This window comes from Oryctolagus cuniculus, chromosome 3, assembly GCF_964237555.1.
Source record: "Oryctolagus cuniculus chromosome 3, mOryCun1.1, whole genome shotgun sequence".
NCBI lineage: Eukaryota > Metazoa > Chordata > Mammalia > Lagomorpha > Leporidae > Oryctolagus > Oryctolagus cuniculus.
This window is the reverse complement of record NC_091434.1, coordinates 166633647-166659802: the sequence shown is the minus strand read 5'-3', so window position 1 is coordinate 166659802 and position 26156 is coordinate 166633647. Positions and strand designations below refer to the sequence as shown.

Sequence of the window (26156 nt, the reverse complement as noted above, 5' to 3'; positions counted from 1 at the left end):
AGCCACCACCACCCTCACCCACACGCCCACCTCAGCCTCACTGCTCACTCAGCCCCCACCCCACCCCACCCCACCCCCGGGTGCCTGTCGGCTACATCCACTTACTCGCTGTCAGCCTCGTCGTCCTGTCTCACAGGATTTCCCCCGCGTCTGATGACAGTCTGGACTCTGATGCCTCCTGGTGCCCCAGCTCCCAGCACCTCTGCCCCACCCCCACTCCCCTCCACCAGGGACCCTCACCCGGGGTGCACGGCCCCCAGGTGGCCTGTCGCACTCAGCCTCTGGGGTCGGGTGTTGGTGCTGTTTGTGGCTTTTTGGGTTTCAGTCGCTGTGAGCAGGACTCTGCCCCCCCCCCCCCCACCATGTGTAGCTAGGCCTCCTGGGGCCCGGCCCACAGCCCCCTCGGGTGAAGGTGACGGCCACCCCCACCTGGGGCGTCACTGCATGGACGCCTCCTACCCTCCCTGTCCCTCTTGTCGCATTTGCTCTCCTCACTCCTGGACCTCAGCGCTCTCCTCTGCTGGGGGCCCGTGCTCTGGGCCTGGTGCCTCCTGGCTCCCCCATTCCCTCCCTGCACGCCACTCCTACACCGTCTGCAGGAGAGTCCTCCCTTGAGTGCAGGGCTTGTGCCCCGCCCACCTCGCTGAGCGGACTCACAGGTTCGCTGTCAGCGTCTCTGCCCCAGCCTGGTCCCTCTGGGCACTGACCTAGTCCCGTTCCCTCAGCGCCTGCTCTCTTCGGACTGCCAGGGTGCCCTGCAGAGCCCACTCCTCCGAGCCTTGCGCCCCTCCCTGCTTCGGCCTGACAGCTCTGTGAAGCGACTGCGCGCTCTGCGTGGTCTTCCCTGCTCTGCTCTTCCTGCTCAGTACAGGACGCGGAGTCACTCCCATCCAGGACATGACACTGTTCTAGTGTCAGCTCTGCCCAGCCCCACCTGTTGCCATGTAAAGTAATGATTGACAGGTGAGAACTTAGTGTTTCTACTTAACACAGGTTGACTCCTTCCGTTCTTTCCCCTTCCTCCTCTTTGCCAGTTCGGACGATCGTGGTACGTTGTGAACCCCCGATATAACCGCTCCTGACCCTGCCCTCCATTCCACCCTCACCAGCCAAACCCTGTCCACACTGCTCCGTGAGCCAGGACTCCTCGCCCTCTCGGCAGCACGGGGAGTCCCCCTGCCCATTGCCGTCTGCCTCTTCTGCTGTCCTTCCGCAGGCTTCGAGCGGCAAGCTGCCGGTGCTTGTACGTCCCCTCATTCCCACCCTGCGCCACTGTTCCCGGCAGGCCCCTCCCTACACCTGCTGTCTGCTGGGCGTGTTCTCCCAGCGCCTCTTGCCACCCTGGCTGTAGGCGCTTCCCTGGGTGCTGACTTAGCTTCCCACACATTCTTCTTCCAGCCTTTCTGTGTCTGACCCATTTCTTCCGTTTGTTGCCTTGACCCAGGGCAGTCTGCCTTCCTCTCTGTGGCTCCTACACTTTCAACTCCCCGATGCCTTTGTCGGAGTCCGTGCTCTTCCCTCTGTGGGGCGTCTACGCTTTGACCTGCCCTCACCCCTCCGTCTCCTCCCGTCCTCTCCACTTCCCGCCTTCCCTGGCAGCACTGACTGTGCCTCATCTGGTCTCCACTGGCTCTAGCCATCGCCTTCCCTTCGCCGGCCTTTTCCTCATCCTCTGCCCGTGACGTCTCTTCCTCTTCCTCTGCCGTCACGTGAGTTCCCACAGACCGGACAGCCCGTCCTGCCACCTCCCACTCGTCCCCCGGTCCTCTCCTCCGTTGGTCTGTCTGCCCAGCAGGGCCCCGTGCAGCTAATGCACCTCTGTGCCCCCGCCTGCCCTGCCGTCGCCCTGGGACCGGGCAGTGTTTCCTCTGCTTGGCCACCGCACTCACCACGCCTGTGCTCGTGGTTGAAGACTCTCCCTCTAAAGGGACCACACTGCAACCTGTCCTGCCTTAGCCTCCCCCTCGTCCTCTGGATCAGGCCTCCCAAACCTGAAGCCCTCATGTCTTCGACACCAGGCCTGCGTCTCCTGCAGTTCCGATTTGCACCTTCCATACTTCCTCCTCTCGGTTCACGGCCCCAACCAACATGTGCTTCGGCGCATTCCTGTGCAGTCGGTCCACCTCGCGTGCCGCCTCCCTCCCGGCAGCCATCCTTACACAGCACAGAGAGGGATCCCGTGATCGCTGCAAGTGTGTCCTCGCCCTGGCCCCAGCGCTTCCCTGCCGTTTGCAAGCAGCTTTCTAGGCACAAGCCGGGTTTGGTCAGCACGAGGCTGCCTGCTGGTGTGCCCCATGCATGTTAAAGATGCCCAGCGTCCCTGCGGCCCTTTCCCTGCTCTCAGGAGGGCCCACTGCTGCTGGTGCCTCCTGCTCCGAGACAGAAGCATCTGCCCGCCTCCTCTGAGCGCCACCCGCTCATCCCCGAGATCACCCTCCGGTGCCTCTGGGTGAAGTGTGCAGTACACTCCCCCTGCCGAGGACCCCGGGGCTGTCACTCACGACGTCCCGCCCCTCACGCACCTCTGTCCTTTTCTGTTTCCAGTCACATCCTCAGCCTCACCTCCAGTGTTTCGGGCCTGATCCGGGCAGTCCCCAGGGCCTCTCGTCTCCGCAGCGACACCTCCCAGGCCAGCGGAGCACAGGGCGTCTGCCCTGGCATCTGCTTCCTTCCTCAGCCGGCCGCACTGCCGCCGCCGTGGCCTGTCCCCCCTCACCTCCTCCAGTACTGAGCCCCTCTGGCGTTTTGACTCCTCCCATCATTGGAGACACTTGTTCCACCTTATGTGCACCCGCTGGGTTTGCACCGCTCTACACTGTCATGACGATCCCGTGTCTGAGGGTGCCACCACCTCACTCTCCGCCTTCTCTCGTCTCCCTTGTTCCCACGCCATGCCCTGTCCTTCAGACTGTCACCTGGTCCTCCGTGTCCGCGGCCTCCTCGCGGGTCCCTGTCATCCCAGACTCTCAGCACACTCTGCTCTCTCAGCTGCTGGGCTCCAGCGCCTCTTTCTCCTCCTCCTTCCCTTGGGAGCCCTCTCCTCGGCCATGCAGGGCACGTGCTGCTGCCAGCTCCCCCGCTCTCCATCTCCTGGGCGCCTCCTCTCCCGCAGCCCAGAGCACTATTGAACCGTCAGTATGGAACCGTTCCCGTCGCCGTTCCTTTACCTGCTTCTACAGACCTTCCACCCCAGGATCTCGCCCCAAGCCTCTGCCCCCCGACACTGCTCCGCCGGGCTGCAGGGACCCTCACGCGGCAGGCGGCAGCCCCTGCTCGCAGCCCCGTGGATCTGTCCCGGGCACTCTCCCTGCCCGCACGGGGCTCCCTGGAGCATCTCTCCTTTCTTTTTTTTTATTTATTTTTTTTTTATTTTATTTTTTTGACAGGCAGAGTGGACAGTGAGAGAGAGAGAGAGAGAGAGAGAGAGAGAGAGAGAAAGGTCTTCCTTTTGCCGTTGGTTCACCCTCCAATGGCCGCTGCTGCAGCCGGCGCACCGTGCTGATCCGATGGCAGGAGCCAGGATCCAGGTGCTTTTCCTGGTCTCCCATGGGGTGCAGGGCCCAAGCACCTGGGCCATCCTCCACTGCACTCCCTGGCCATAGCAGAGAGCTGGCCTGGAAGAGGGGCAACCGGGACAGAATCCGGTGCCCCGACCGGGACTAGAACCCGGTGTGCCGGCGCCGCAAGGTGGAGGATTAGCCTATTGAGCCACGGCGCTGGCCGCATCTCTCCTTTCTTATCACACCTCTCTTTACACTCTTCTGAGTCAGCTCTAAGGGCACAGTGCCTCTGATCCTTCTCCACTGTTCCTGCCCACAGCACATCTGCCTTCTGCCCTCCCCAGGCCCCAGACCCCAGACCAGCCCACCTTTGCACACACGAATGCCCCAGCCACAACCTAACTCTCCTCTATCCCAGAATGTCACTTCCTGGGCATCAAGACGCTGGCGCCCATCTCCCCTCATCCCCTCAGCCCTGCCTCCCTCCCAGGCACAGCCACCACCACCCTCACCCACACGCCCACCTCAGCCTCACTGCTCACTCAGCCCCCACCCCACCCCACCCCCGGTGCCTCTCAGCTACATCCACGTGCTCACTGTCAGCCTCGCCGTCCTGTCTCACAGGCCCTTCCCCCGCGTCTGATGACAGTCTGGACTCTGATGCCTCCCGGTGCCCCGGCTCCCAGCACCTCTGCCCCCACTCCCCTCCACCAGGGACCCTCACCCGGGGTGCACGGCCCCCAGGCGGCCCGTCGCACTCAGCCTCTGGGGTCGGGTGTTGGTGCTGTTTGTGGCTCTTTGGGTTTCAGTCGCTGTGAGCAGGACTCTGTCCCGTCCCCCCACCATGTGTAGCTGGGCCTCCTGGGGCCCTGCCCGCAGCCCCCTCGGGTGAAGGTGACAGCCACCCCCACCCGGGGCGTCACTGCATGGACGCCTCCTACCCTCCCTGTCCCTCTTGTCGCATTTGCTTTCCTCAACCCCTGGACCTCAGCGCTCCCCTCTGCTGGGGGCCCCGTGCTCTGGGCCTGGAGCCTCCTGGCTCCCCCTGGCTCCCCCATTCCCTCCCTGCACGCCACTCCACCCCGTCTGCAGGAGAGTCTGTGAATGGTCCCATTACCCTCCCCTGTTGCACCACCCACACCCCCTGTGTGATCCCAGGCACTCTGAAAATATACTGTGCTGTCATTCTCCTCCTGAGCACGCAGTACTACCCGTTTTCCTCGGTCCTCACCCCTCCTCTTCTCAAACCAAGTACACGGTGCAACTGCAGAGCCAGACCTCTGTCCTCAAGTCCTTGTGTCACTCACACCAGCCCTGAGGCTGATCTACAAGACTGCTTGGGGTGGTTCTCACCATCAACACGCAGCTCTCATCTCGCAGCTACCAGGGAAGCAGTTCTTTCTCAGCGCCTGGAACTCAGCTCATCCCCCCGCTGCACAGAACCACTGCTCACCCCATTCCCTACTCCTTTAATCCCAGCCCTGCCCCCCATCTAACCCATCATCCCAGCCCTGCAGCCACCCTGTGCCGGCCCCCACCATGCCCCCTTTACCACCAGATCCTTAGCAGAGAGCATGGCCCAAACTCCTCGCCCTCACAGAGAAGCTGGGGCGGTCAGCACCCAACACACCCTGCTCCTGCCACTGCCTCCCAGCGCTCTTCCACTTGGCGTTCCCACGCTGAGGCTCTCAGGCCGCCCTGCACGCTCAGCTCCGTCTCCCTCTTGGCCCTTGCTGATGCCATCCGCCCTGCACTGGGAACCCCTCGCCACCATGCCTTTTGTCCACAGGTGTCTCCCCGCTGCCCAGTGTTACTGTCCAAGTCTCATTCTCTCTGTGCGTGGCCCGTTTCTCCAGGCTGGGCCTTTTGCTAAGGGAAGGCTCCCTCTGCTGCTTCTCTTCAGCCCACCCTGTCTGCACCACCCAGTGCCGGTCACTTCTGCACAGTCTCTCCTCTCTGGGGAGTAGGAGCACATTTCTGATCTGCGGTCCCTGGGCAAACTCTGTCCGACCCGATGCTGCCTTCTGCTCCGGAACAGGTTCTGCTGCCTGTGGCCGCCGCCTCCCCTTGGGTTCTCCTTATGTCTCCTGCTCCTTTCTTCCTCTCCCCTTTTCCGGTTGCATCCAGCTCATTCCCGCAAGACTCTACTGCCAGCCCCTCCCCTCCCACACCTCCGCATGCCCCACAAGGGCCCCTCGTGCCTCCTCCCGCCACCCTGAGGCTGGCTGGTTGCTGATGTGTCCCCTCCTCACTGTGGCCACGTGCAGGTTGTCAGCCCAGGTCCCAGGCCTTCACTCTCGTCCTCTGCGTCAGATGACTCAGAGAAGAGCCCTCTGCCCCCAGCCCTGGCGTCTGTCACCCTAGACGTGCTCTCTCCCGTTGGCTAATTTGCTGCTTATCCTTCTCACACTAAGTCAAAGCCCACCCCCCGAGTTTTAAAGGGCTCCCCTGCGACTCGGCTGACAGTGACACACTGCAGCGTTGCCTATAGCACAGGCACACTGAACGTGGGGGACACAGCCCGTGGTCACCGCAGCACGTCTTCACCACAGTGCTTGACCACTGCTCCTCTGCCATTTTTAGCCTTCTTTCCACTCACATGCTGGGCTCAGTCCAAACGAGTCCATCCCCAGTCCCAGAGATGACTGTTAGCACTTCCTGTGTGCGTGCCGGGTGACTGTGCAAAGGGGCGCAGTTCCTGTTTCAATGAGGTCACTTTGGCCACTTAGCGCACTTTCTCCAAAGGGGCTGCTCTGACAGTGCCTGAACTTTTGCTGCTTTCTGTGTTCTACTCCCGCGTTCAGACCTCAGCACCACCCATCCTACAAACTTGCCCCTTGGGATCCGCCCACGACTGCAGAGGGGAGCACACACTTCTTCCCCTCCTCCACGCTGACAGCCTTTTCCAGGGATGAGCAACCCGCAAGTTCAGGGCGTTTCTTCCATCTCCTCCACCCTCTGTCCCATTCCGTCTCATCAACTTCCCTCAGCCAACACCGCGTTCACATTCCCATGGCAGCTGGACCCTAACTTCTCTCTCACCTGGACACTGATTTAAAGCCATGCCGGGCCCATCTCCTGCGTGCTCCCCACTGCAGTCCGGGGACCCTCCTCTTCCCCTCTGCCAGCCAGTCCTGCTTCCCCTGCCACCTGCAAGTCAGCCAGTGCACTCAGCAGTCTGCCTCGACGCCCGCTCCCTTGCTGTCCTGCCCACACTGCTGCCACCATGGCCAGCCTCTTTCCACCACCCTGCGACCCTGAGGCCATCTGCTATATGAACTCACCCCTGCACATCCTCCATTCTCAGTACCACGTCCCCCCACCTTTGAGTGACTCTCAGGCCCTCTGTGGACATGGTGATCCCCGACATTCTGAGATGCCACTCCTGCAGCCTCATTCTCCTTAGTCCCCTCCCACCGCTCCCTGCGCGCTCGCTTCCCCTCTGCCTGCCTCGTCCCCAGTCCTCCATGTCCACCCTGCCCCTCTAGCTTGGTGCAGCGCATTCCCAGATTTCCTCAACACACACTTCTGTCCTAGCTCCCAGGCTCTGTCCTGCATCAAGACGCTGTCTTCAATGACTTCTCCGTGCCTTCAGCCCTGCCTCCCTCCCAGGCACAGCCACCACCACCCTGCCCTCACCCACACAGCCCCCACCCCCACCCCACCCCAGGTGCCTCTCGGCTACATCCACGTGCTCGCTGTCAGCCTCGTCGTCCTGTCTCACAGGCCCTTCCCCCGCGTCTGACAGTCTAGACTCTGATGCCTCCCGGTGCCCCGGCTCCCAGCACCTCTGCCCCGCCCCCACTCCCCTCCACCAGGGACCCTCACCCGGGTGCACGGCCCCCAGGCGGCCCGTCACACTCAGCCTCTGGGGTCGGGTGTTGGTGCTGTTTGTGGCTTTTTGGGTTTCAGTCGCTGTGAGCAGGACTCTGTTCCCCCCCGGCCATGTGTAGCTAGGCCTCCTGGGGCCCTGCCCGCAGCCCTCTCGGGTGAAGGTGACGGCCACCCCCGCCCGGGGTGTCACTGCTGTGGACGCCACCTCCCCTCCCTGTGTCCCTCTTGTCGCATTTGCTCTCCTCACTCCTGGACCTCAGCGCTCCCCTCTGCTGGGGGCCCGTGCTCTGGGCCTGGAGCCTCCTGGCTCCCCCATTCCCTCCCTGCACACACTCCCACGCTGTCTGCAGGAGAGTCCTCCCTTGAGTGCAGGGCTCGTGCCCCGCCCACCTCGCTGAGCGGACTCACAGGTTCGCTGTCAGCATCTCTGCCCCAGCCTGGTCCCTCTGGGCACTGACCTCGACCCTCTTCCTTCATCTCTCCCAGTCAGGTGCCCCGCGCGGTACCCTTTGGTCCTCAAATCCCTCCTTGTTTCCTATAAACCCATCCTTTACTTCTCCCTTCTGGGTCTTGGGTGGATGACTGTTTTCTCCTGCAGGTATTCGTTGGCCTCAGCACTCCACATGTAATTGTTCTCTATCTCTGATTAGTAAGGTTGTTTCTCATACCCTGGAGCTTGGCTCTTATCCCCTGTACCCCCCCACCCCCACCCCTACTTACCCTATCCCCACCCCACCCCTACCCCCACCCCCACCCATCTCCCAACCCTGCCCGCCCATCCCTCCCAATTAACCCTGACCCAAACTCCATCCCGAATCCCACCCCCGCCACCCACCCTACCCGCCGGATCCGTGGTAAAGAGCCTGGCCTAAAATTTGTACCCTTCCAACAACAAGGTTTGAAGAGGCCACTTCCTCCTGCCCATTGCCATCCACCCTTCGCTGTGCCAAGACTGGCAAACTGGCCTGCAGTCTGCGTCCCTTCCTGCCTACTCCAAGGCCGCCCCGTTCCCAGCCCCCATTGCTGTCCAGCGGTTTCCCCTCCACCCTGCGCTCTGCGCTCCACCTGTCCTGGGCGCCTGTTCGCAACATGTCTGCCTGCGGTCGGTCACTCCCTGTGTCCTGCAGTACTGTCCCAGCGTCACAGCCATCTTTGCTGCCTCTCTGCAGGTCAGCCACTCCTTCCTTGCCTCCATGGCCCAGGGACCCTCACTGCCTCTCAGCTGTGTGGGATGGGGCCATCCTGGGAGGCAGTGGTCCACACCACAGCTGCGCCTTCCTCCCCAGCTGTGTGCACTCACCTCTCAGACGCGTTCCGTACTTTCCTAGACCCCTCTCCTGCCACCTGTCTGGATCCTCCATTGATTCCACCATGGCCTTCCATGATGTTGTCTTTTCCTTCACCTGTCCCACCCCAACCTTTCTCTTTGCCTCCTGCTGCACTAGGCAGGTTCCCACCAACTCTGCCACCAGTTCACAGTTTACTGTTCTGCGTCCTGTCCTCTGCACCATCACCTCCATCCCTCTGCAGGTGGCTTCACCAAGTCCTTTAACCTTGCCCTCCCACTGCCCTTTGGAGCCAGCCAGTACCATTCCCTCTCCCCTGTGCAACGCTGCAGCACCAAGTTCTGATGCCGAGAACATATTCACACACAGGAACCGCTCGTCTGTGTCCTGGCCTGCCTTTCCCCCTCCTCTCCACTCAGACCACCTAAAAATGCAGCCCAGCTCCCAGAGCCGTAAGTGTTCACTCCCTTGCAGGCCTTTCCACCCTGACCCTCTGTGCCCACTGGATTCGAGGGGTCCCCACCCTGTACCTCACTGAGCCCCGCCGTACGGCCAGCCGTCTTCACCACACCCTGCCCCTCCATCCTTTCAGCCCCCCTCCAACAAGGGCACAGCCACAGTGAAGCGTGCACACCGTCTCCTCCGCGTTTATTCCCTGCCACGCCTTCACCACCTGCCCACGCCCAAGACTCAGTCAGACTGAGCCCATCCCGGGCCTCGAGGTTGCCTCTCACTGCAGATGGCCAGATTCCTCTGTGCAATCAGACACCTGGGGCCGCTGGCCCCCTTTCTCCTGTGGGCCCTGTTCTGCAAGTACCAAAGCTTTGCTTCCTCTCCCTGCTTTGCTTCCGTGAGACCACCAGCCCACTGACTTGCCTCCCGAGATCTTGGTTTGGGATCTCTACATTCTTACACAAGGCACCTTTACCATGCTGAGCCTCGGCACCGCCACTCCCTAGGGAAATACAGTTCACGAGAATTCACTAGCCTGAGGCACCTCCTACTCCATTCTTTTGTTTTAAAGATTTACCTACTTTTGAAAGGCAGAGAGAGAGGTCTATCTTCCAGCCTCTGGTTCTCTCCTCAAGTGGCCGCAACAACCAAGGCTGGACTAGGAAGAAGCCAAGAGCCAGGAATTCCATCCAGGTCTCCCACTTGGGTGGCAGGAGCCCAAGGACTCAGGCCCTGCCCAGGCACATTAGCAGGGAGCTGGACAAGAACCGGAGCAGCCGTGATTCAAACCGCTGCCGATATGGTATCCTAGAGTCTCAAGTCTCTATGAAACCCTGTATCTAATGGCCGTCCACCTACCACCTTACATGTCAGCCCAGCTCCAGGGGGTGTTGTTCCAGGCTGGATACCAATCCAGTGTCCTGGGCTACCCACTGTGCTGTCTCCTGCTGTTCTCTTCCTGCACTGACACTTCAACATCCCATCATCCTTGCACTGCCACCTCCCTGTCAGTCAGTGGACTGCACACACTGCCACCACCTTGCCATCCTTTTTCCCCAAACGTGCTGTGCTGATGCTGTCTGCTGTCTTAAGTTCAAGGCCAGCCATCCACCTTCTCATTCCTGCACCGTGGAGACCATCCTTTTAAGTCCTGGAGCCATTCCTCCCGATTTTTCCTGGTCTTACACTGCCCTCCATCGCCACGTGGTCCCAGAGTCTGAGCCATCATCATCTCTGCAGTGTCGTGCTCTGTAGGCCTCCGTCACTGCCCCTGGGCTCCCCAGTTCCCTCCCGCGGGCTGACCCTCTCCTCACGTGGCTCCTCGGTTCCCTCCCACTGCACCTTCACCTCTGCCATCGCAGGGCATTCTCCGGTCCTCTGACACCACTCTGATCCTGTACCTGTAAGGCTCCTCCCCCGCCGTACCACCTCTTTCCCCACTGGGTCACGCCCCCCCCCCCCCCCCATGCTCTCACTCATCCTGTCCTGCACTCAACTGCTGGGCCCAGGTTGGCAAATCCTGCTGCCGCCACCTCTCCTGCAGGACAGGAGACCATCACACCTCCCCCTGCCCCCACCCCCAGGCAGCGATGCAGCCGGCCTCCCAGGGTCACCACCTCCTAGACCCATCCCTGCACCCGCCCCTGCACCTGTCCTGCTGCCAGCGCCACACAGACCCCACTGCATCCACGCACCCCAGCCAGCAGCCCCTGCTCACACCCCCGTGGCCCCGGGTGAGGGTTCCCTCCAGCTCCGCACAACCTCACGTTTCTCTGTGGATCCTTTCTTTCCCACTCTGAAAATGCACTCTGGGAGCACCTGCCTCGTTTTCTCCCACCCGGCCCACATCTCTCTCTCTCTCAGGTCCCCCATGGCCCAGCGTCACCTGACACGATGCCCCCTCCCCCTCCTCACACTCCTCCCTCATCAAGATGCTGCCCTCCCTGTCCCCTCATCCCCTCAGCCCTGCCTCCCTCCCAGACACAGCCACCACCGCCCTCACCCACACGCCGACCTCAGCCTCACTGCTCACTCAGCCCCCACCCCACCCCACCCCACCCCCGGTGCCTCTCGGCTACATCCACGTGCTCGCTGTCAGCCTCGTCGTCCTGTCTCACAGGCCCTTCCCCCGCGTCTGATGACAGTCTGGACTCTGATGCCTCCCGGTGCCCCGGCTCCCAGCACCTCTGCCCCACCCCCACTCTCCCCTCCAGCAGGGACCCTCACCCATCACACTCAGCCTCTGGGGTCGGGTGTTGGTGCTGTTTGTGGCTCTTTGGGTTTCAGTCGGTGTGAGCAGGACTCTGTCCCCCCCCCCCACCATGTGTAGCTAGGCCTCCTGGGGCCCTGCCCGCAGCCCCCTCGGGTGAAGGTGACAGCCACCCCCACCCTGGGTGTCACTGCATGGACGCCTCCTACCCTCCCTGTTCCTCTTGTTGCATTTGCTCTCCTCAACCCCTGGACCTCAGCACCTCTGCTGGGGGCCCCGCACTCTGGGCCTGGAGCCTCCTGGCTCCCCCATTCCCTCCCTGCACGCCACTTCACCCCGTCTGCAGGACAGTTTGGGAATGGTCCCATTACCCTCCCCTGTTGCACCCACACCCCCTGTGTGATCCCAGGCACTCTGAAAATATACTGTGCTGTCATTCTCCTCCTGAGCACGCAGTACTACCCGTTTTCCTCGGTCCTCACCCCTCCTCTTCTCAAACCAAGTACACGGTGCAACTGCAGAGCCAGACCTTTGTCCTCAAGTCCTTGTGTCACTCACACCAGCCCTGAGGCTGCTCTCCATGACTGCTTGGGGTGGTTCTCACCATCAACACTCAGCTCTCATCTCGCAGCTACCAGGGAAGCAGTTCTTTCTCAGTGCCTGGAACTCAGCTCATCCCCCCGCTGCACAGAACCACTGTTCACCCCATTCCCTACTCCTTTAATCCCAGCCCTGCAGCCACCCTGTGCTGGCCCCCACCATGCCCCCTTTACCACCAGATCCTTAGCAGAGAGCATGGCCCAAACTCCTCGCCCTCACAGAGAAGCTGGGGCGGTCAGCACCCAACACACCCTGCTCCCGGCATCTTGTCGCATTTGCTGTCCTCAGCCCCGGACCTCAGCGCTCCCCTCTGCTGCAGGCCCGGTGCTCTGGGCCTGGAGCCTCCTGGCTCCCGCATTCCCTGCCTGCACGCCACACCCTCTCCGTCTGCAGCAGAGTCCTTCACAGGTTCGCTCTGTCAGTTGCTTTGCACCAGCCTGGTCCCTCTGGGTACTGACTCGTCCCTCTTCCTTCATCCGCCCTCACCTCTCCCGGTCAGAGTGCCCATGCGGTTCCCTTTGGTCCTCCAATCCTTCCCTGCTGTGTCAAGCCGGCCCTTTGCCTCTCCCTTGCCGACAGCCACGGCAGACCCCCATGTCTCCCAGTGTGGACTCGCAGTCTTTCCCGACTTGTGCGTACCTCCCTCAGCGCTCTCCACTGGCACAGCACACGGGGCTGCTTTGCTCACTGCCTCGGATCGAGTTAGTATTCCTCACCCTCACCCTCACCCCCACCCCCACCCTGGCACTCCCAGCTCCTCCCCGCCACCCAGACCAGCCAGTCCTGACTGATGCCCCCTGCTCACCCTCCTCCATGTTCCCCTCCAGGTCTGTAATGTGGAGTTCAGCCCGAATTCTGACCCTCACAACAGCATGCGGGGTAACGTGGAACTCCTGCCCCTGCCCATTCCACCTGCCCCTCGCCCAGTGCTCTCACTGCGCGGAGCCCTCGTGCTGGCCTGTGCGCTCTGAAGTTCTTCCCCTCCTGCCCTGCCCTCCGGGAGGCTGTGCAGCCTGCTGCCCTGTCCCCTGCCCTCCCTACCTGGTGCCCGTTACAGCTCACCTTCTTTCCTAGGGACTTCTCGTCTCTGTGGCCAACAGAAGCCTCCCTGCCACATCCCTGTGGCCCCATTTCTCCCCTCACCAGTGCCAGTCCCCGCCCGACGAGCTCCTCCTGCCCCATGGGGCGTGTGCACTCTCTGAGCTGCTCCGACCTCTCAGCCTCCAGCTCGCCTTTCGCGCTGGTCCGTATCGCCCACGGATCCCGCAGCAGTCTCCCCGAGGCCGCCTGTTCCCTCCCGTCTCCCCCGAGTGGATCCCCACAGCACTCGGCAGGCGGTTGGCTCACTTTGTCTTTTCCTCTGCTCCTCACTTCGCCTGCCGCCATCCAGCAAGTGAAGCCCTGCTCGGAACATGTAGCTCCCTACTCTGTGGGCCCTTCTTGTTTGTGTTGGCCTCTTGGCCACACTGCGTTACCACCCCCGTGTTCAGGCTTCAGGACCCACCTCTCCATTGTGTCCTGCGTCAGGGCTCTCTTACTCTCTATCAAGACACCCGAAACATACCTCCAGAGCACAGTGACATGTTGATACCTCCTGCCCTAAACCTGTGATGTCCCACTGGGTGCCAGGGTTTCCAGAGCCCCTGCCTTCCCGGTGTCCCTCTGCAGGTTTGTTCACTACAGGCTACACCTCCCTCCTCTCAGCTGTCCCTGAGCAGCCTAAGTAGGGCTTCAGTAAATGCCACCCATCACCGCCTCCTCACTGGTTCTCCATCTCTCTCCACCACTTGCAGCATCTTCCTACCCAGACGCGGGGCTCAGTCTGCCTGAGCCTGTCCCCAAGTCCCCGACACTAACGGACAGTGCCATCTCAGCATGCGGTACATCCTGGTCTTGCCGGTTAGCCTACATTCTCCTGATGGAGCAGTTCTGCACCTACGTGAGCTGTGTTGCTCTGCTCTTGTCCTATGGCCTAGCCTGGATACCACCCATCCCACTGCCCAGCCCCCTGCGATCTGCTAGCACCCCAACTTTGCAAGCTGCATCCTTCCCCTTTATTGGCACCTTCCCGGATGCTCATCCCTTCCCCCTGAAGTCATGTGATGTTTCTGCCACTGTGGTAAGACCTCCAGCCTCTCTTCCGACTCCCCTTGCCTCCCACCTGCCACATGCCCATGGCAGCCAGATTCCACCGTCTCTCCACTCTGTGTTAAACCTCACACAGCCCATCTCCAGCACGCCTTCCTCTGTTGCATGCACCCACATCAGCTGCTGGAGACGCACCCTCGGTGCGCCGCCTCTGCACTCTCTCTCTCTCATTTTCTTGAGTTCATCCTTGGTGCTGCCATCTTGGCCACAGTCACTTCCTGTCTCAGTTGCTCTCCCTGCCCTCTCATTGCCTCGCCACAGCCTTCCTTGAACTGGTCGTTTCTAGCAAGTCCCGGGACCACTGCCTCTGCAGCTCTGCTCCTCGGACGTTCTCCTGCCTCATGCATCGCTCACTGGCCTTCGCCACACCACGTTCTTTTCTCCCACGGGTTTCCTGCATGCTCGGGTGTGCGGCCTCCATGCTCACTCTGCTCCTTCATCCGGGCCGGGTCGCCCTTGGCACAGAGCCTAACCAGATCCGTTTCTCCTTGCTCTGCTCTTTACCATAGCTCCTGCCACTGGGCCACCTGTGTTCCGCCATCAGCTCCAAGAGACTTCAAAGCTCTCACCTCCTCCCCCATCTCCCGAGAAAGGTTCCTTATTTTTGTGGCTTTCCTCCCCTACTGCATAGCCAGGAACCAGCGTGTCCACGATCTGCCAGATCTGGGTGCTGTCCGAGTTCATGAACTTGGGGTCAGTCACTAGTCCTCTCAGGTGTCTTCCCGTCTTAACCTGCCCCGGTCCCGCGCTGGAGCGCTCAGGCAGTTCAGCTCAGAGACTGCACCGAGCCAGGTCCTCAGCAGGGAGCAAGGCCCACAGCCCCGAGCCCTGTAGGGTTCATTCAGCTCTGCACAGCGGTGCTTCCCTACGAACTCCAACACCTTTCTTCCCCACCCGGGACAGCGCACTGAGGGAGCACCTGCCTCGACTCTCCCACCTGGCCCACATCTCCCTTCTCTCTCTCCCTCCAGGCCCCCCACGGCCCAGCGTCACCTGACACGGATGCCCCCTTCCCCCTCCTCACACTCCTCCCTCATCAAGATGCTGCCCTCCCTGACCCCTCATTCCTTCAGCCCTGCCTCCCTCCCGGGGCACAGCCACCACCGCCCTCACCCACACGCCCACCTCAGCCTCACCGCCCACTCAGCCCCCACCCTACCCCACCCCACCCCACCCCAGGTGCCTCTCGGCTACATCCACGTGCTCGCTGTCAGCCTCGTCGTCCTGTCTCACAGGCCCTTCCCCCGTGTCTGATGACAGTCTGGACTCTGATGCCTCCCGCTGCCCCCGCGCCCACTCTCCCTCCCCTTTCCTGACACTGCAGTATTTATCGTTTCCACCCCTAACACAGATCCGTGCCTCTCTTTGCCTCTGTTCCTGTCACTTTTTCTGCATGGCTGTTGACACTTCATTTCAGTTTTGCTTTTCTCGGGGACTGCGTTGGTCCCCTGTGCATCCTAATTTGGCATATCCATTCTGCACTTCTTTCTCTTCTGACATCCTGAACACCGCTTCACCCCACGCCCAGCCCACGCCGCCCCACCATTTGCTGACCGCCGTCTCTGTGCGGCAGCCGCAGTCCTGGCTGGATACGACGTGTGAGTTCCAGTCCCATCCTGCAGCTCCCTGTCCCCACCCTCCCCCTTCTCCTCTGTTTGGCCTTGGACTTAAATATTCCGCTTAGCCTCGCGTTTGCACTCTGTTCCCGAGATTCTGCGCTGACCCTCAGAGCTGTCTCCTGGCCGCTTCCTCTCCATCCTCACCCTTTTTCCCTAAAACACTCTTGGTCCATCTTCAGCCCCATGCCCCCATTCTTGTGCAGACCTCATCGTTGATGGGTTTTCTTACTGGGATGCTGCATAGCCCTGTATTTACTCAAGTTAACTCTGCCATGTGGTTAAATCCCAAAGCACTCTTATCGAGTTTCCTTCTGCATTTTCCCTTGTTCCTCTGATAAGATTACAGTGTCAATTCTTGTTTCTTGTCCATCATCCTCACATTACTTTTCCCATCTAAAGGTAAATTGAACACTGACTTTTTACCCACTTTCTTGGTCCTCCTATTCTGCTCTGGGAGAACCTGTTTTACCAACTGTGCAGACACTGTGTAGCACTCCTGTACACGCACAGATACCCCCCAGTAGTACTTGCTGTCTTGCAGTCTTTCCTGCTCCCATCCTGTTTTGGGCCTGGCAGGCCGTCGGGCGCTGGCCTTACGTCCACTGCACTGCCATCATCTCCACTTTCCTCTGCACGCTGCACTTGTCATGAAAACACACTTTCCTGGCCACTGCCCTGCCCGCGTCTGAATCCCAGTTACCGCTGTTACCTCCTCCCTTTCTTCTAACAGCCACCCCACACGGTCCCATAAAGCCTCCATGCTTAAATAACAATGTCTAGTAGTAAACACGTTGCAGTTCCTTACCTTTGAAACAGCCCTCCTCCTCCGGCTCCCTTTAAAAACCCAACCTGTTTTCTTAACCATCACTAAAACATTATGATAAAAACATTTAAGTATTTTTTTAAATTATTCAAAAGGACAACGGCCTAATTCCTGTAATCTGTCCACTAGCATACACGCATGTGAGTGGTACAAAATGATCCCGACGCAAATGCATACACATCTTCCTAATAAAATATAGAAAGGAATATTCTGGGAATGCTTACTTACCAGTGGGCGAGTTGCTTGAGCTGTCACAACCATATTGTGGGGAAGGCACACGTTGAAACCCTTGAGCATAGGAAGTGAGCCTAGTGGTAGGAGAGCTAGAATCGCAACATACGCATATCACGCACAGCCGTATGTGTGTAAAAACTCTTCACATTATCAGGTATTTAAATTGTGTGAAGGTGGTCTCAAGTCATATTTGCCACTTTACACTCTGCCGATTCCAAACCCAGCCTAATCCATGCACTTTTCCTCTCCATCCAACCCTCTTCTTTTTTTTTTTTTTTAAATGTACAGTCTCAGTTACTTGTCTTACTTTCAGCCACGATTTCTTAACTTCTTGGCCAATTTTGCCTCACACTTGGGTGGGTCTTTAATAGCTGCCTTTGATTATTTCTCCACCAAATTGTCAACATTTCACGTCTTTCACCCTCACACATACATAAATGCCAGATTCTGCATAACGAGGGCCACCTCCTTATGCTCTCAGCCAGTCCTCATGCAGCAGCATTCATCTGTCTGTGTAGAGAGTATCCACGCCACACCCAAACCACCTGACCCGGGGTTGTAAAGGTTTCCACCAGTGGCTGCTCCGCAGGGCTCTCGTAACCTATTGCAGTCTGGCCTCACTTCAGTCCCACCTTGCCCGCCGGGGGCCAGCCCACCCAGCTCCTTCCTCCTCAGACTGCCTGCACAGTCTAGAGCCAATCCTTCCAGCCCAGGACTCTGGTTTCTTTAATCACGTCGTATCCGTCTTGTCATCACAACCTCTCAGCTCCCTCCAATCCATGCCGTGTTCCCCTCACTCCCTTTTTCTTCTGTCGTGACCGTGAGCAAGTATGGAACAATAGCCATTTCTCCCGTCAACCTGTGCGACTCCCTGTCGTAAACAACTTGCACACGGCTTTCTTACTCCTCTCTTCTTTCCCTCGTGCTGCAACTCTGTTCCCTTCCTCTTGAAGCAGGGTCATCCCAAGGACTGTGATCATCTCTTTTGCAAATGTGTGCTCCTAATGCTGAGCCTCAGTATTCCAGCCTCCTCCATGCTCCTTGTCGCCTTCACTCTGGACTGAATCTGTCTCCAGCCTCCACGCAGCCTGCACTTTGCTAGGGCCCCTGCACTGGCCCGTAGTCCACATGACGGTCCCTTTAACCTCTCACTCTGTTGACAGCACCAGTGGCTTCGGACCTCTTTCCAGCAAAGCCATTTGGGCAGTGACGTCTCCTACTCCAGTTCTTACTCCCTCATGTTCTCACCTCCCTGTGTCCTCCCTTGACTGCTGTTTGGTTTTACATACAGCTCTCACTCAACTTCCGATCCTCATGTCGGTCAGTGCCTTCCATCCTGGCCCTTCTTACCACCTTCCTTCCTTAACCTTATACCAAACTGCAGGCTCTGCTCCCTAGCCTAAATCCTACACCTCTTTGCTTTACTTAAATATTAGCTTCAATTTTATCTACTTGGTCCTCCTGTCTTTTTATACATTGACACCCAGTTATATTATGACAGATATGAACATCATACTTGAGCAAGTCCTTCCCAATTCCCTTTGATCATTTGCATGTTCATATGTAGTAGCGCATCATCAGCGTGTCTGTAAGCAGAGTGGCAGACATGCTTCTCGTGAGGTGTGCTCCTCCCACTCTCAATACAGGTCCTCCTCACCCCTGCACACTGCTCACAGCAGTAGTTCCCAGCTTTTTATCAAGATTCTATCCTTTCTTATCAACAAGACTCAAACTTTACAGCCTCCAAATTCACATACCCACTACACTTCTTCACATCTCTGCCATATCTGCTTCAGTTTTTAAAATACTGTGTGTGTAATCAAGACTTTTGTAACACTCCCTACGATAATTTACCTCTCTCCCTTCCAAGAGAAAAATCACTACATGAATTTGATGCATTCTCATACATGTTTTGTAAACTTTAATGAACACTTATATATCCATAAATGTATGTAATGGGATCTTCAAAGACTGAAATGCCTGTGTATGTATTTGAGTTTTCCCATCAGAATTTCAAGAGCTAGTCTGCCTTTAGTCTATAACACAGAATATTTAACGTGTTCGACCCCTGAGCTCTGCCACGTTTCTCCACCCCAGGTTATCTGCCTTTCAGCTCCCTGAGCCCTGAGCCCTACCCTAACTTATGCAGTGCTCACATTATTTCAGATTAAAGTCCCTCTGCTCCTTCTCCCTTATTCTGTTATGTTCTACTGTATCTTCCCTACCTACTTTGGTTTCTATTGTTTTAGCATAGCAGTGGATACCAACACTCTGGAGGTTTGCTTCCTTCATGATTCCCAACCATTCCTCCAGAAATACAAGGGGCCTTTCATGGCCACACCAGCCCCCATGCTCCCTAACTGTACAGGCTTGATGTATTTTAAGGTGCTGGTAATACCCTCTTAGGAAAACTCATCTCAGTAAGACACCTTCAGCTTTCCTGTTAAGCAGGTGTTTGCTGAGAGAGTTGTACCCGTGGAATTAAGAGCTAGTCTACTCCAATCCCCACTGCCAGCCAGGGCCTTCCAACTGTATTAGAGACACCGTCCGTCACCACTGAGCCTCCCCTCCAGTTCTCCAGTGGGAGCCATTTTGAGCTCTTCCTGGTTTCTGTGTTCGGGATCTCTCGTCACCTGACCTGGCTCCCTGCATGTCACTCCCTCTGCCGCTTTTAGCTGGTTTCCTGCAGTAAACCTCGCCTCAGCCGACTCACGCGTCCTTCCTACTCCACCAGAACCCAGGTCCAAACGAGGTACCGTAGACCACCAGTCAGTACCTGGCACTCTTCAAATCGCCCTTTCCCATCAGTGGGCAGCTTCACCTTGTTCCCTGTTTGGCCCTAGAAGACCAAGCAGCCTCATCTTCTGTCTGTGTTGCCCCTGCCTTCAGCTGCTGCGTGTGCGTCGCTCTAGCAGGTCAGGTGGCGGCTCTGGGCTCTTCCCTCGCAGTGGGCACGCACCGCTCAGCCCCCCGCCACTTCCCCTCGTGCCCACCACTCAGCCCACTGCCACTTCCCCTCGCGCCCACCGCTGCTTCCCCTCGTGCCCACTGCCGCTTCCCCTCTCACCGCTCAGCCCACCACCACTTCCCCTCACGTCAGAAGTTCTTTTCTGCGTGCACTTGTTCTCAGTTCAGCCCAGGCTTCCACAGGCTCCTCGCCAGCGGCCGCATCTTCTGCCCTTTCCACCTGGCCTCTCTCTCCCATCTCACTCTGCCGACCACACCCATTACGTGTATTTTTCCAGCAAAGCTTCCAGGACAGCAAAAGCACATGCGCCCAGCTCGCACTCTGCGTCACTCCTGGTTAGTGCACAGTTGTCAGATTCCCAGCTCGTGTTTCCTCTTGTTCCCACTTAGCCCTCTTTGATGCCCGTCTGTACGTGCTCTACTCTCCCGCGTGTTCTGCCCCCTAGCCTGACGCACGCACCCTCATCCGTATGTGCTATCTGGCCGCCATCCTTGGCTTTTTCCTCCTCCTCTGCTGCCTCTCTCACTTCCAGCAAACGCTCCTTATGCAGGGCTCCCTCTACATAGTTGCCAGTCTGTCCTCTTGCCTCGTTAACCATGACCACCTCTGGTGCTGCCGTCTCCCTGCTGTCAGCACCTGCCCGTCTTCAGCTGACCCCATGTTCTCTGTAGGCTCTTCCACTGCTCGCTGTTACCCACAGCACTGCTTGTCATCTGCTGCCTTTTGGCATTCTCATGGATCTGCTCATCTCGTCCCTTCCTCCATCCCTCCTCCCCATTCTCGATACGTTTGCACTCAGTTTAGTCCAGACCTGCACAGAGTTCCTGCCATTGGCCAGCGCTCAGATCTGTCCTGCTTGACTTCTTGACTTTCACTCTGTTGGTCACATTTGTTGCTGTATCACTCACGCAAAGGTTAACAGATGGCGTGCCCTCCTAACACCGATTCTTTTTTTGACAGGCAGAGTTAGACAGTGAGAGAGAGACAAAGGTCTTCCTTCTGTTGGTTCACCCCCCAAATGGCCGCTACGGCCGGTATGCTGTGCCGATCTGAAGCCAGGAGCCAGGTGCCTCCTCCTGGTCTCCCATGCGGGTGCAGGGCTCATCCTCCACTGCCCTCCCAGGCCACAGCAGAGAGCTGGACTAGGAAAGGAGCAACCAAGACAGAATCCGGCACCTCAACCGGGACTAGAACCTGGGGTGCCATCGCCGCAGGTGGAGGATTAGCCTAGTGAGCCGCGGCACCGGCCCACACCAATTCTTAAATGGCCACTTTCTCTGTCTTTGGTTATAATCTAGCTAACTCACATCTCTCTACTAAATATGCAACTCTGCCACTTGTCAGGTTTCCTAATTCTGGCCCTCCTTAATGCCCTTCCCTTCCTAAATTTTGTATCCTGTACCCCAGCCCAAACCTTACTTCTTACCTCATCTTTTTTTTTTTTTTTTTAAGTTTCTAGCCCCCAGCTTCTCTTTCTCCTCCTCTGTGATATTTTCCAATGAAACACCTGTCACTTTTGACCAGTCCTTGCCTAGCAGGTGACTTCCGAGAGCAACGTCAGCAGCACATTGTGCAGTTATACTGCAATGCCATAGCCACCAGTCATCCCTGACATCCACCTCTCCACAGAAGAAACGGAGGCAGAATTTGTTCTCCAGAGGCCCTCCCTCCTCGTCTACCCACTCCCCAGCCGACAGCAGCACCCACTCTCTGGACACACTGCCCGCCTCTCCTCACCCTCTGTGAGCAAGTACAGGCTCTCTGGAGTTGCCAGGATAGTCCTGCGTCAGCACTCGCCCTCGGCGCACCCTCGCGCACTTGGCCTTCTCGTCAGCTTCCCGTCAGCTTCCCTGCGGAGCCTCAAGAGCTGGCCCAGTGCTTCCTCCTGCTTGGGGCCTCCTCATCCTGCCTGCCTCCCACGCCTGGACACCAGGCAGACCTACCTGGGCTGACAGGCTGCCGTAACTTCCGGCTGAGGCCTCCCCCCGTACGATTGCCTTCCTTTCCTTCCAGCCTGTATTACTCCTCTTCCCCAAGGAGTGCCGTCTCCTCTTCCGCTCGAAACCTTCGTTCCTTAGTGACCGACTGCCCGACTGCTTTTCACCCGAGGGCCTCTTCAGTGCCGCCTCTCCCCGCCCCCCCTCCCTGCTCCCCCTCAGCAGTGCCCCCGCCCCGACTTCCTGGGTGGGTGCACACACCCCGTGTTCGGCACTTACTCTGACCGGCCTGGATCTCCTGCACACACACTGCTTCTCTTCCTTTCCACTTCAGCCTGCACTGCTGGGCTCCGCCTGTTCCAGAGCCTTCTATCACCTTCTGTCTCATCTTTTGCCCTGTTGACACACTTTTTCTTTAATCAGTATTTCAATGAACTCTCTGGAGTCGTCAAAACCCCGTGACTTATTTTGTCATGGTCTCCCCTCCAGTGGTGGAGGATGACCGCTTCCACGGGTCACACTGCATGTTCTGTGCCTCAGCCAGGTTCACACGTCTCCCTCCTTACTTAGCTTCCAGCATCCGTAGTTTAATTCTGTTTTCCTGAAAAATCTCTTCAGTAATTGACTCTCATTTTCAGTCAGTCCTCACAAGACAAGCCCCATTTCTGAAAACAATTCTCACGTCAGAACTCAAGACATTCATTCTTTCCTTATCCCCTGTGATGATCTGTGACCTGGCCTTGATCATGAAGCTGACATCGTTAGATCGTGACACTGGATGCAGGGGTGTCCTCTTGCCCTGGGAAGGCCCCTCTGACCTTCTCTCCTCAGCAGCTGGCAGGGTTGTCCCCGCCACCAGTGCTTCTACCCGAGTTCACTTTAGATTCCATACAACCTCTCATTGTACCAGCCAAACCAGTTAACTAAAAACCAGCCACAAAGCTGTCAGAAACAGTATCCCCACTAACACCATTCTACCTAATCCTCATCCATTTCTCTGTATCATGTACATAATGTTGGTGTCTTCGGTCTTACTTAGTCTTTGATCTACCATTCATCCTGATTTTCTCCCATTTCTCTTGCCACTCCTTAACCTGAACCATGCTGGTCACAGAGCTTATTTCTCAGTGTCTGTCCCGATTCGTCACCCTTACGTGACCATGACCTTCCTCCCTGCCATGTCTCTTTCACCTTTTTAACACTTCAGTGACCTGGTCTAATTTTGTATTAAATTCCACTTATCTTTTTCCCTTTTCCGCTAAAGAAAATCCTACCTTAATTTAAACATTGTTTCTTCTGCCCCCTTACCACACAGAAATAATTCTACAGTCTTGATACACTCTTCCTCTTTGGGTTAACCTACTACTCTCATCTGTTTTCAACATGGTCTTCTGAATTCTCACCCGTTCTGCAGTCTTCCCACCAGAGTGTGAATTGGGCAGTATCTTCCTTAGCTCACCTCTGTCTCTTCACTGCTTCAGCTCACCAGACCCCCTTGGAAAATCATTGGAATCAGAGTACTTTGCAGTTTGTTCTCAGCAGCACTTTTGCCTTAACATCCTCGTGGTATTTCCAACCACTCGTGCACTTCCTAGCCACTTCTCTTTTCTACTCCTGTACCTTCCTCTGCTTGCCAAAGATCTGCTGCATTTTTTAAGATCCAATTAAACTGTTGTATCCTTTCACAACTTTTTAATAGTTTTCCCAGGCTCTTCATCCTGCAGCTGTACACAGCACTATACTAAAACTTACATCCTAGAATCTGTGGCATTAAATTGTAATGTCAAATAGATATATGGGCAGCCTGTGTGAGTGCACACTCCCCCCCCCCCACCCCCATACACACAAACCCTACTCTTCAACTCCTTGACAGTCGGGTCTGAGGTAGATAGAAAGATGACTGAAGTGTCTGACACATTACTTTCCACCTTTACATAGTGTCAGCGTGTGCTGACACTGCAGTTGGATGGGTGGGTGGGTGGAGTTTAAAGTTAAAATTCCACGGTTTAAAGTCCGACTGTCCAACCTGACATATACAAAAGGGTCTTCAGAAAGTCCAAGGAAAAGTGAAATTAAGATACATTTAGTTTTGTGAAGACAGTCTGAAATCCAGATTGTTCATAACATACATTTCCCACGTGCTTCTTGGAGACCCCTTGTTATCATACGCTGTCTCCATGGTTCTAGTCTCCTCTCCTTGCCTGTCCCCAGATAACTTTCCAGCTTCCCAAGTTCGCATTTTTGTGTAAGTTCTTTAGACCATGGATGGAGGGATTAGATCCTAAATGCCTTTTCTTCATCCATGCTTGCAAAATGCACTCCTTCAAGCAGCTCAGAAAATCCTATTTTCAAGACTTCGCTTTCCAAAAATGTAACCCCCACTGTTTCCTGTCACCTCTGCCAGTCATCTCAGAACATACGGGTACCTACTGGCTTTTCTGCCTTCAGACACTGGCTTTACCAACACTCGGACTTCATTATTAACTTATTCATTGTACATTAAAAGTTGACTTAAAGCCAAGTCCATTCTGGCGATCTGTGGCCCCACTGTCAGTCCACAGTCCAAAGATAGCATTACTGTTGACATTGATGTACTTGGCCAGTGGTAATTTGACAATCTGTAGGCTCTCTACCTGGTGGTTTTTTACTGTACTTATTTTTCAACATATAGACCCTTTGACAGGCAGGCAAAAAGCCCCTGGATGTTTAACCCTGCTTTCTTCATACAAATACAAAATCGAGTTTGGCCATGACAGCTTTTCTGTACTATTCTAACCCACAATGCAGAACAGACTTTAAAATCATACCTGTTGGGACCACTTTTCTGCCCCATTAGCAGACTGTCTTTGAGCGATCTTGCCCTAGAAAACAGGTCACGCACATGTTTAACTTGAAAACGTGGAACACGGCGCGGGGTGCAGATCTGCTTCCGCAGAACTGACATAGGCTTGCCTACGCTCTCTCTCAGTTGCAGGCACCTTTAGCTGTACCATGAGGTTCACCGTCCGGGACTGTGACCCTAACACTGGGGTTCCAGATGAGGATGGGTATGACGATGAGTATGTGGTGAGTCTCCCCTGCAGACACGGTCTGACCTTTGCAGCATCAGGCACTGCTGCTCCGACAGCATTTGACTAGGGACGTCTGACGTGAGGTTTCTGGTCCCGCACAGATTACAGTTAAGGAGGACCTCACTGAATCCCGTGACGGATGCCAAGGAGAATGGAGATTGACCACTGGATAACTAAAACGCTCCTTTTCCTTTATGATGGGATAATTAAGAGATGAAAATAATTACATGATGTTCATGCAATTATAATATACGAAACAGGCTTTATTCAGAATGGTTTTTGATTTTGTTGCTATTCCAGCAAACAAGCTAAGTAGCCAGATCGTGACCTGAGAACCCTCCACAGAATGGAGGCAGCAGCTGCCCGAGAAGTGCCACCCTGTGCTGGGTGCAGAGTTCAAGAGGTGCAGGGCGGTCACGTGGGGCAGCCTCACTGCCTCGTACCTCAGGCCTGCAGATGTTGATCTGAATTTGGCTCGTGTCAGATGTCCTGTTTTCTTGCTTTCCTTTGCTAAGGCCTGTGGCAGTGCATTTATCCAGACTACGCAAAGTATTGTGGGCATGGAATTTTTCATAGGTTTCTGCAGGGATGTTAGCACAGAACGATGAGGGATTAGTCCCTTCCACTTCTGTTTGTGCGGAAAGCACTTTTGTTTGACCCCTGCTGCTTGCCCGCCAGCTGGAAGATCTGGAAGTGACTGTGTCTGACCACATTCAGAAGGTACTGAAGCCTAACTTCGCTGCTGCCTGGGAAGAAGTGGGAGATACCTTTGAGAAAGAGGAGACCTTTGCCCTCAGTTCTACCAAAACCCTTGAAGGTGAGAAGGGTTTTGCTAACGAGGGGTTACATAATAGCAGTGTTAAAACCTACAAGGCTATCTGTTAAAGAAAACAAGAACTCTCATGTCTCTAAGGGCTTGATAAATCATTTACTTAGAAGGTCCTCATCGTCCGAGTCCAGCCATCTTACCGTCCTGTAGCCTCTCTCCACAAATCACAACCCCGCCCCCTGAGCTCCCAGCATACACTGGTGCAGAGGTGGGCCCCCACCTTGTCTAATGCTGCTGCATGAATCTTCTCCACACAGAAGCCGTCAACAACATCATCACCTTTCTGGGCATGCAGCCGTGTGAGAGGTCAGATAAAGTCCCAGAGAACAAGAATTCCCACTCGCTCTATCTGGCAGGTAAGAGTTCCACTGGACTTCCCATCTGTTTTTGTTGGAAAATTCAGCAGAACAGGTTGTAGGTAGGGCTCCCACGTCCTGCCGTCATCCTTTCATCCCATTAACGAGTAGCAATTTGAAGCTCAGTCAAAATGAACACTTGGCTTGCATGCTATTCTTATTTTTTTAGGTTGTACATTTGGCCTGTCCTACAGATACTAATCTCACCCCACCCCACTGTTGTTGAGTACCTTCTATGAATCTGGTCTCATGGGAATATAAAAAATAAATTTTAAATTTATATGTAGGA

General features: G+C 56.5%; 1 protein-coding gene across 1 annotated transcript in view; it reads left to right on the top strand.

The window, feature by feature from the left end:
• Positions 1-26156, top strand: part of COPG2 (COPI coat complex subunit gamma 2) — a 121739-nt gene that overhangs the window by 94838 nt on the left and 745 nt on the right. Inside the window, exons 21-23 of the mRNA XM_070071310.1 lie at positions 24580-24677; positions 25361-25499; positions 25769-25867. Coding sequence (XP_069927411.1) covers positions 24580-24677; positions 25361-25499; positions 25769-25867 — 336 coding nt within the window. The remainder of the gene's footprint in view (positions 1-24579; positions 24678-25360; positions 25500-25768; positions 25868-26156) is intronic.